At 48.3% G+C, this 10847-nt stretch overlaps 1 protein-coding gene across 5 annotated transcripts; it reads left to right on the top strand.

The window, feature by feature from the left end:
- Positions 1 to 10847, top strand: MEAF6 (MYST/Esa1 associated factor 6). 5 transcript variants are annotated; one of them, XR_003997305.1, is made up of 9 exons: positions 1 to 142; positions 1741 to 1856; positions 2471 to 2558; positions 3254 to 3299; positions 4621 to 4813; positions 8019 to 8061; positions 8849 to 8907; positions 9550 to 9583; positions 10088 to 10847. XR_003997305.1 is itself a non-coding variant. In XM_030539037.1 (8 exons), the coding sequence occupies exons 1-8, from the start codon at positions 47 to 49 to the stop codon at positions 10094 to 10096; spliced, it is 612 nt and encodes a 203-aa protein (XP_030394897.1). In that variant the 5' UTR covers positions 1 to 46; the 3' UTR covers positions 10097 to 10847. The 5 variants fall into 5 exon arrangements, 3 of the variants coding, with proteins under 3 accessions (XP_030394897.1, XP_030394898.1, XP_030394896.1); XR_003997306.1 differs by lacking the exon at positions 8019 to 8061; XM_030539037.1 differs by lacking the exons at positions 8019 to 8061; positions 8849 to 8907 and adding an exon at positions 8715 to 8744.

Here is a 10847-nt window from a genome sequence, read left to right on the forward strand (position 1 = left end):
CCTCCTCCCGGCGCGGCTCCCGCCCCGCCGCAGGCCGCAGCCCATCATGGCGGCGCTGCACACCAAGGCCGGGGGCCCCCCCCAGATCCCCGACACCCGCCGGGAGCTGGCCGAGCTGGTGAAGCGCAAGCAGGAGCTGGCGGTGAGGGGCAGGGAGCGCGGCGGCCGCCCCCCGCCCCGCCGCCCCCCGCGCTACGAGAGGCCGCGGGCCGGCTAGGCCGCGCTTCCCCCCGCGCTCCCGGCAGCGCCCCGGGTCGAGCTGGGTCCGCAGCCCCGCCGTGGGGCGAGGGGGCCTCTGGGGAATGGGGCTAGAGAGCATGGGGGTGCACGGGCTGGGGGGGCAGTGAGGGTCGGGGTTGGGGATGGGGGGCAGTGAGGATCGGGGTGCACGGGCTGGGGGGGCAGTGAGGATCGGGGTTGGGGATGGGGGGCAGTGAGGATTGGAGTGCACGGGCTGGGGGGGCAGTGAGGATCGGGGTGCACGGGCTGGGGGGGCAGTGAGGATTGGGGTTGGGGATGGGGGGCAGTGAGGATCGGGGTGCACGGGCTGGGGGGGCAGTGAGGATCGGGGTTGGGGATGGGGGGCAGTGAGGATCAGGGTGCATGGGCTGGGGGGGCAGTGAGGATCGGGGTTGGGGATGGGGGGCAGTGAGGATCAGGGTGCATGGGCTGGGGGGGGCAGTGAGGATTGGGGTTGGGGATGGGGGGCAGTGAGGATTGGGGTGCACGGGCTGGGGGGGCAGTGAGGATCGGGGTGCACGGCCTGGGGGGGCAGTGAGGATTGGGGTTGGGGATGGGGGGCAGTGAGGATCGGGGTGCACGGGCTGGGGGGGGCAGTGAGGATTGGGGTTGGGGATGGGGGGCAGTGAGGATTGGGGTGCACGGGCTGGGGGGGCAGTGAGGATTGGGGTGCACGGGCTGGGGGGGCAGTGAGGATCGGGGTTGGGGATGGGGGGCAGTGAGGATCGGGGTGCATGGGCTGGGGGGGCAGTGAGGATCGGGGTGCACGGGCTGGGGGGGCAGTGAGGATTGGGGTTGGGGATGGGGGGCAGTGAGGATTGGGGTGCACGGGCTGGGGGGGCAGTGAGGATCGGGGTGCACGGGCTCGGGGGGGGCAGTGAGGATTGGGGATGGGGGGCAGTGAGGATTGGGGTGCACGGGCTGGGGGGCAGTGAGGATTGGGGTGCATGGCCTCGGGGGGGCAGTGAGGATCTGGGTGCACGGGTTCGGGGGGGCAGTGAGGGTCGGGGTGGGGGATGAGGTGCACGGGCTCGGGGGGGCAGTGAGGATCGAGGTTGGGGATGGGGTGCACCGGGTCTTGGGGGGGCAGTGAGGATTGGGGTGGGGGGTGGGGTGCACCGGGTCTTGGGGGCATTGAGGATTGGGGAATCGAGGGGGTGGGATTGGGAAAAGGGGGAGGGATATAGAAAGCACATTGGACAGTAGCGGTATGGGGGGGTACCGTTTCCGTGGCAACAGGCACAAATCCACAGTCATCTCTTGCATCCTCTCCCCTCCGTCTTTTCCATCTGTTCCCACCCCTCCCTGCCTGCTCCCTTGCAGCAGGCGTAAACTGCGAGATCTGGGGGAGCTGACCCACATCCAGAGCTCTCTCAGCCTCTGCAGACTCCTGGGAGTCCTGTGGCTATAGCCAGCTACGGTACCCCTTTGTCATTGACCAGCTTTGGGGATATGCTGGCATTAGCCTCTTTTTGTTTTGTTCTGTGCTTCTTATACCAGGAGACCCTAGCGAATTTGGAGAGGCAGATCTATGCTTTTGAGGGCAGCTACTTAGAGGACACCCAGATGTACGGCAACATCATCCGTGGCTGGGACCGCTACCTGACAAACCAGAAGTGAGTGAAGAGAGGTGACTTTTCTGGGTGCCCTGGTTCAGGGGATAGTAGTTTCACTCTGGCATGTAACAATTGGGCTTTTCTCTTTGTAATATGTTTCCATCCCAGTCCTGAGGTTCTGGCTTCTAAACAGCTTTGATAAGCAGAACTTTAAAAAAAACAACAACACAATAGATTGGGATGATCCCTGAGGTTAGCGAATACACAGGGCATTGTTTCTCTTAAGATACCTTGTTTGTGGACCAGTTGAAACAACATCAGCCAGTGAAACTTCTCTGTGCACTTGTATCTAAATCCCCTCTTCCCGGCACCAACGGGAGCCATATGGGTACTGGGGATTTGTGGAATTCCCCAAGTCTCCATATGTTTTCAGGGGACACAGCATGTAGCAGTCATGATTTCTCTTCAGATAACAGTAAAGACATGGGTGCAGGGCATTCCCAGGGATTAGTGGCTGGTCCATTAGGGACTTTTGTGCAGTGTCCTTGCGCTGCAGTGTCTGTCCTACCTTGTCCTAACCTGCAGGGTATGCCTTGTGTAGGTAGGTAAGGGAACAGAACACCATCTGACATGGTGACTGAGTATTTGCAGTGACACTGTGCTGTGTATTTCAGAAACTCGAACAGCAAAAACGACCGAAGGAACCGGAAATTTAAAGAAGCCGAACGACTCTTCAGCAAATCTTCGGTCACCTCAGCAGCAGTGAGTACAGTGCTTGTGACCTGACAGCATGCAATGCCAACTTAAGTCCTGAGCTTCCTGGGCAAAACTGCCTGGCCTTTGCCCATGAACATTGGGATGGACAAATCTGAGCTGACAGATCATATATTGTGCGCTGTACCCTCTGTCATTTCTCACTCTTCTCCTTTCTTCCAGGTTGTGCTGAATTGTTCTTCATGGAGTTTCCTTCAGTTGTTCACAGGGGGATAATAGCCTGTTTATTCTGTTGTCTTTGGCCTCATTGAGAGGAAACCCTGGAGTGGCTGATCTCTCCTTGTTCTTAGGACTAGTCCCCTGGGCATAGTTTGTGCCCTTTCAATGGCTATGTTGATCTGTCTTCACTCACAAGCATCTCCAAGCTTTCTTCCACACTCCCATAAAATTCACACCTGCTGCAATGCCCAAATGCCTCTGAGAGGAGGGAGTGGGTGACAGACCAATCAAGAAACTTCTGGGCCTCACAATCCTATTCCTGCCCTCATTGTCATTCTCCCTCCTCTTCCTTTTTGGCTTTAATGCCTTCCTGTCATGACATGCTGAGTTAAGACTGCAAGTTCTTTGGAGCAGAGACCAAAGAACCACCTCTTGTTCTGTGAGGGGCCTTGCATGTTTTTGAGAGCTTGAAAAAAATAAAAAATGGGAATCTGTCTTTATTAATGCGCCTTCTGATTTTCTAGGCAGTCAGTGCATTGGCCGGTGTTCAGGACCAGCTCATTGAAAAGCGTAAGCTATTTCTTCTTTCCTCTCACCATCTGACTAACTTGGAATGAAGCAAACTGCTTCCTGAGGAATTAGGTCACGTGTCAGTTCTCTTTACCCACAGGCACCGGCTTCTAATTTTCCTTGGGGGTGCTCAACTCCACCCCTTCCCCCAAAACCCTACCCCTGCCCCTTCCCCGCCTCTTTCTGCCCCCTCCCCTGAGCACGCCCCATCCCCGCTCCTCCCTCCGCCTCCCAGCACCTCCTGCACATCACGGAGCTGTTCCTCAGCGCACGGGGAGGGAGAGGGAGGAGTTGATCAGTGCGGGCTGCCTGCGGGCAGGAGTTGAGTGGGGAGGGGGAGTTTGGCTGCTGGTGGGTGCTAAGCATCTGCTAATTTTTTCCCGTGGGTGCTCCAGCCCTGAAGCACCCATGGAGTCAGCGCCTATGCTTCTCCCCTTACCACATGCATGACCGAGGGTAATTATGGTCCTATTAGAGAGTTCCCCTTCCAGCACTGTTTTACTAGTCCTTGTGATTCCCTGTCAGTTAGGTGTGTTTCTTTTCACACCTCAGCAATTGTGTTGCTCTAAAAAAGGTCACATTGTACTCTTACAAGTGTATACATTAAAATTAAAATGTAGACCTTTCTTTTAGCAATGGCATTATCTTTTGTGGCTGCTTGAGTTGCTGTCTGCAAGTGAAGTGGGTTTGATATTTTTAGGAGATGAGGCTCTAGGGGTTGGAGCTCTGGCACTTTTTTTCCCCTGCTTTCCGCACAGAACCCCTGGCATCTGTCACAAGGTTCACACAAGTTTACATCTTCCCTCCTGAGTTAGCACAGCCTCTAACTGTTCAGCTTTGATGCAGAGGTTGAGTTTTACATGCACTAACTTTTAATCCACAATAAAATGGATTGTTGGCACAACTAGGTGCAGTGTCAGCTTTCTGCCTTTGGGGCTGAGAATTTTTGCTCTTATGGCTTCGTTTCTTGGGTGCTTAAGGGCATTGTGTGGCATATACTATAGAAATACTAAATTATGCAGTAAATACATTTTTACTGGGGTTGTTCCTAAATCAGGTGTTGATTTGATTCTAGCATGCATCAGTTTCTAAGGGGGTAACTTGCCACACTGAGGAAATGCTGCTTAGTCACGCTTAGTGACCTTTTTCTGTGCTATATACTGAAGACTTTAAGCTTCCCTCCATGTGGCTTCCATATGCGGTTTGCTGCTCTACTCAGGATTTGGCTTCAGCGCTTTCTTATTGTTAGTGCGAAGGGATTCACCAGAGCTGAACTGCTGGAAAGTAACAGCTGTGCTCTTCTGGATTTGTTGTGTTCTAGGCGAGCCAGGTAGTGGGACAGAGAGTGATACTTCTCCAGATTTTCACAATCAGGAGAATGAGCCCAACCAGGAGGATCCTGAAGAGCTGGATGGGTCTGTGCAGGGAGTGAAACCCCAGAAAGCGGCTTCTTCCACCTCCTCGGGGAGTCACCACAGCAGCCACAAAAAACGGAAGAACAAAAATCGACACAGGTTAGTGGGGCCAGCTGCACTCACCACGTCCTCTGAACAGCTGGTTGTTGCCAAAATGGCTTTATTGCCTGAAAGTAGCCAAATGTATTAGAGCAATGAGCAGTTCAGACCACTGGTTAGTTGGGGTCATTAAGCTCAAATGACAATCTGATTTCTCTCTTCATGTTAACCTGCAAGTCACTAAATCAAATTTATTACATTCATTGGGTGACATCAGACAACCTATCTGGCCCCCCTCCCATAATCTCCAGGAGGGACAAGAGTGGGAGGCATTTAGAAACAGTTGGGCTAGTGGACTGAGCAGGGTACTGGATGGCAAGAGCTCCTAATTTCTAATCCCAGCTCTGATAAGATACCTGCATGGCCTTGGGACAGGACCCCTCCCTTTTCTGTGCCATTTCAATGTCTCAGTCTGTAAAGCAGAATAATACTGGCCTTGCTCCCAGGGGAAGAGGTTACAATCCAGTCCCCTTGGTGCCTGCATCTTGTTCTCTGGAACTGAGTGAGGTAGGGACATTGGCATATCTATTTGGGGACGAGGATCAGGAAGTGTTTTGAGAATCCAGTGATTATAAAAGTCCTGGAAATCCTGGATATTTTCATCCAAACTTTTGATTCCAAGCCATTTCTGTTGTAATTTGGCTCCAGATTGAGCCTTTATTCCATGTGGTGTTCTGGAGCTGCCTTGCTTTTCATGTTCATTTGAATGCAGTTGGAAGGAAGCTGGCCTCACAGCCATGTAAGAAGTAGTAAAGATCTCACAGCCTTCACTTGGTTGCCCTTAGGTGGCCAATACTGAAATAGGTGGCTTTAGAGAGAGCCTATTAGAGATCGTATGTGTGAGGTCACACCACATGGATAATGCCATTTTTCTCTACAAAATGGCGTCCTCCGCACAGTGTGATCTCATACGTATGGTGCATGCAAAGTCACTCTGTGCGGAGGATGCCATTTTATAGAGCAAAATGATGTCCTTCAGGCTTCATGACCTCGCGTGCGCCATACATGTGAGGACACACTGCAGAGCAAAATGACATCTTCCGCACACTAGGGATCGCTGCTGCCCCATCTGCTGGTGGCGCAATCCCATTTGGGCTCACAACCCACAGTTTGGGAATTGCTGGGTTATGGGCAGGTGTTTTGCCTGAGTACTACACTGAATACTTGTAACTCAGTTTTTGAAGTTGACTGGGTTTTGTGGTGTCAGTGTCTCTTTAGTTCTTAGATCCAGGATTTCCTTCCTGTTATAATCTTAAAATTTAAAAATGTTTGCTCACTTATATCTCCTTTTAGTTCCTCATGAGCTAGAAATCATGAAGTAGTTTAGAAAGACTTTTTGATTTTCCTGTAGGTAGCTAGAAACAATTTCCGAAGTAACAATAATTTAAGAACATGAGACCGGCCATACTGGATCAGAGCTAATGATCCATCTAGCCCAGTGTGCTGTCTTCTAACAGTGACCTGGTGTCTGATGCTTCAGAAGGAATGGACAGAACAGGGCAATTATCGAGTGATCCATCCCTGTTGTCCAGTCCCAGTTTCTGATAGTCAGAGATTTAGGGACACCCAGAGTGTAGGGTTGCATTCCTGATCATCTTGGCTAATAGCAAAGTATGGACCTATCCTCCATGAACTTATTTATACTTTTGGCTTCACAGCATCCTCTGGCAATGAGTTCCACATGTTTGTTTTAAACCTGCTGCCTATTAATTTAATTGAGTGACCACTGGTTCTTGTGTTATATGAAGAGGTAAATAACATTATAAGTTTCTCACAATATAAGAGGAAAGGGACATCCTGTAAAACTAATAGACAGCACATTTAAAACTGCCCGAAGGAACTAGTTTTGAAACAAAGCATACTTGACCTGTGGAACTCACATCTATGAGATATCTTTGAGACGTAGGATGCAGATTGCCCCCGTAAATGCTTACTGCTATGAGAAAGTTCACAGTTACATTGACACACTGATAAAAGCTTTATAAACCTTCATGCTTCAGAGCATAAGCCAACCACTAGCAACAGGCGTTAGGAAGAAACTCCCCCTCCGGGCCAGTTATTCTGTTATGGGGTTTCTTGTACCTTCCTCTGAAGCAGCTGATTCTGACTATTGTTGGAAGCAGAACATTGAACAAGATGGAACCCTGATCTGATCTGGTATGGCAGTTCATATGATCCTAGAATGTAAAGCAGAGAGAGAAATCTAAATAGACCTCCACCCCGATATAACACCAATTCAGATATAACGTGGTAAAGCAGTGCTCCGGGGGGGGCAGGGCTGGGCTGCACACTCTGGTGGATCAAAGCAAGTTCGATTTAATGTGGTTTCATCTATAACGCAGTAAAATTTTTTGGCTCCCGAGGACAGCGTTATATTGAGGTAGAGGTGTAATACAAAGTCACTTACAATTAATTGACTGTTGTTCTAAAATGCCTTAGTGTGCCAATTACTGAATCTGACAAGACTAAGTGTATTTGATACAGCTCTGTGACGTTAAAACTGACTGTTCTTACTAACTACTTCCTCAAATCCTTCCAGCAAAGGAAAATTTCCAGGCACCATCCAGGAACATGAAGCTAGTCGTCAGAAATTAATAATATAACTCTAGGTGCTTTGAAATGACATATAGTGGGAAATGCTCTTCGGAAACAGACACCTGCCAGTTTGCCCATTTCTCCTGACTGTCCTGAGATGAAAGTATTGTACAAGAAATCTTGAAAGTCTGTCATTGGGGCTGCCCTGTGACTGCAAATCCTGATTCAAGGCTCTCCCAGTTGTTTGCATAAGCCGAGTGCTGACTGAAGCATTGGGGTCCCTGGAATGGACTGTCTTCAGGCATGGTTGACACTGCTTGCAAAAGTAGTCCAAGCTTTCCTATGTTACACCTCACTAGCGCTGCTAGCAGTGCTGGTCCGGCGTGGCTGAATAGCCGGCTCTCATGTCTGGCATCTGTACACTGTGAACCAGGTGAAAGGTGCTGGCCATTTCTCGTGGGGCCCTTAGTTCCGCTCTGCTGTGCAAGTGCCAGAGATACCATTACCTACCAAAACGCCCCATATTCAGCTACTTGCATCAGCTGAGGACTATCTCACATTCAACAGGAATGCTGCTTCCTCTTAGAAGTTCAGTTGCAATGAGGCTACTAAGTTAGGGCTTAACATGACATTTCAATGGTATTAACTTCCCTCTTTCTAACAAACACAGTTGGTGGCTTCCAGGAGGAGCTCTCTGGAAACAGAGCACCATGGTGGGTGTGCGTGGGTGGGTGTGGATGCTACAGTCCGCTGATTAGAGTGTAACTGTTTGGTAACTAGATTCAGGCAATTCACAATGTTTTCTTTTTAGGTTTATAAGTGAAAAGTGTGAGTGTGTGTGTGCGCGCGTGCGCTCATGTGCATGCAACCGTATTTGAATGCAAAATTGCTAGATATTTCTATGACAGCCTCCATCTAGCTGCCTGAACCAACTTCTTTGCTTCTGCCCTAAGAATCTGGAGAGAGCCTTTGCTTTCTGAATGCACACTTGGTTGTCTTGGCGTGCATAGAAAGTTCTGTCTCTGTCTGGGAGCTAACGCGCAACTCCAAATAGCTGATGGCTTCCTTCTCTGCATATAAAAATACCTTCTATAAACCACTCTTCCTCTGTTTAACATCTCATTTCCCAGCAATCCACTTGGGGAGGGGGGCTCTGCACTGCCAAGTCCGGAGTGCTTTTTTGTGCCAAATTCTGGTAAATAAATAAATAAATAACATATTCTATATAAAATAAGAACTTTATGGCATTTGGACATTGGCTTTATTTTTTTCAATACTCTCGCTAGGGTGGCTAATCAACCTATTTATTGAATTCATTAGTATATTAATGGCTATTGCTTTCTTCCTTTCAAATGCTGCCCCTCAGCCCGCCTGGCATGTTTGATTATGACTTTGAGTAAGTTTGACTTGAATTAGTACTTGTGCTGTCTTGTTAGTGTGTAGACACCGATGTGCCTTTCTGAGCCCTTTCTAACCCGTAGTTTATCTGTTTAATTGTAGGTATGTATATTAGGTTAGGCTGGGAAGGTTTTTTAAAAAAACAGAAAAACATGATGGAGGTAACATTTTATTTAATAACTTCAGCAAAATTCAATCAACTTTACTCTTCTGCCTCTTTATTTCGTTTTTAAGTAGAGAAACTTTATCTTAATAAATAGTTAAAAACTGATTTCTGGCTTTGCTTCCTAAAGAGATTAGTGGTGTAAATTTGGATATTTCCCTCTGGAGAAATGTAATAAAGCCAATCCCCTTGATTTTATAATACCTGTTGTCTCAAAATCCTCTCTCTTTCTCTGTATATTTCAAGTAAGTAACTATTACCACTATGTCTGAATAAATGCCTGTGGCATAGTTACACCTATCTCTAACAAATTAACATAGAGCATGCATTTTAATCCCATTGTTGCACGCTGCATAACTTCTCTGTGATTTTATTATGAACCTTTGATAACTGTTTCTGTGATTGAGTGGGTGGATTATGCATTTTGGCAAGGTGTAAAGAGTCTGCTCTCATTGATGTTGTTGGTCCTTGCCCAGTAATGTTGGGACAATGATTTGGCTCGGCCAATTTGGAGAACGTGGGTTGAATTAACCAAATAGCCTTTGTTGTAGCCTGTGCCATATGCTGTAGCTGGTTCTCGGAACTCCTGTTGAAGTGTAATGTATTGAAATGGACATTTCTTTTATCTTTCCCATCACAGGATTGATCTCAAGTTAAACAAAAAGCCACGAGCTGTAAGTATCAGTCCTGCTGTGTCACTGTTTTTATTGTTAGTCTATACTCTGAGGTTGCAGGCTAATCCCCAGCACTCTAGAGTCTGCATCCTCCATGGTTTATGCTCTTATATTTTCATGGTGGGGGACTAGCTGGTGTGAAATGAGGAATTTCCTCCTGAGTTTATCATAGCTAGATTTATCTGCTGCTTGGTACCAGGTGTTGGGGACAGTTCAGAGCCCCATGTATTTTACTCAAGAAAAATGGTTCCACCCCTTTCTGGCTGTGATTGTTAATCGAGTAAATGGAAACCTGTTGGTGACTGGTCGGTGTAGCTCTGAGTTGAAGATTTTGATGTGCAGATGAGGGTGTTCAGCTACAATAAAATTCTCTTATCTCTGTTTGCCTGCAAGGAGTGATGTGTGTGCGTCACGTGGCTGTGTGTGAAAGCTGAGTTTCCCAGCTCTGAGAGCAGGGTTGTACTTTGGGGGATGTTAATGTCCTGCCCTTTCCTCTATCTGCAGGACTACTAGACTCATCGGTGCCGAAGCTTCCTGGATCTAGGCCCCCACATTGAGTCCACACTAAGAAAAACATCAGTGACTGAATGAGCACAGTGGGCAGCTGTCCCACCGAGTGTCTGCACATAGGAGTAGTTCACTCAAAAGTACTAAAGCGTGGGGGGGGGGGAATAGTCTTGTTTGGCTACATTGGACCATGTACTTTGTGTCATTTAAAATCACCTGAAATGCAGGAGGACCAAGCTGTGGTGTCACCAGTCTCTGGTTCCCGAGTGCGACATTCTTCCCTCACAGCTGGCAACACTCACCCTGCAATCAGCTGGTTTTGCTGCTGCCATCACCATTGTCTGTAATAACCATTGAGAGATGTTGTTGTTTCATTTTATACCGGAATGGGGGCGTGGCTCCATGTGTCCCATGCAGGTTATAAATCTGTTAGGTTATTTTTTTAATACTGATATTTTGTTTGGTTGGTTTTAAAGCAAACTGTACAGTTGACAAATTGGCTTTTGATTTTTCTTTCTTAAATCTGATTAGGCTGTTCATTTTGCAGAACGATCCACTTGAATTCTTACCTTAGTAAAGAAAGTGGCTCACCCTTTTCCTTTATCTTTATCTTTGATTTTAACACTTTCCCTCCGGTTTGTTCAGGGCACGGTTGGAGCTCAAAGCCATCTTGCTCTTAAAGGTTGGGTGGATTCTCTTTTTAATACAAACGTCTGTCATTTGTATATAAAACAATAAAAGTCACATTTGTCTCTCT

The sequence above is a fragment of the Gopherus evgoodei genome, chromosome 20 (assembly GCF_007399415.2).
Source record: "Gopherus evgoodei ecotype Sinaloan lineage chromosome 20, rGopEvg1_v1.p, whole genome shotgun sequence".
Taxonomy (NCBI): Eukaryota; Metazoa; Chordata; order Testudines; family Testudinidae; genus Gopherus; species Gopherus evgoodei.

What these genes read in the sequence shown, in the direction of transcription:
- MEAF6 (XM_030539036.1), top strand. Translation starts at nt 47, where the DNA reads ATGGCGGCGCTGCACACCAAGGCCGGGGGCCCCCCCCAGATCCCCGAC. An exon ending in CGCTACCTGACAAACCAGAA is followed by an intron (nt 1,857 to 2,470) that starts GTGAGTGAAGAG and finishes TGTGTATTTCAG; the next exon opens with AAACTCGAACAGCAAAAACG. An exon ending in AAGAACAAAAATCGACACAG is followed by an intron (nt 4,814 to 8,018) that starts GTTAGTGGGGCC and finishes TAACAAACACAG; the next exon opens with TTGGTGGCTTCCAGGAGGAG.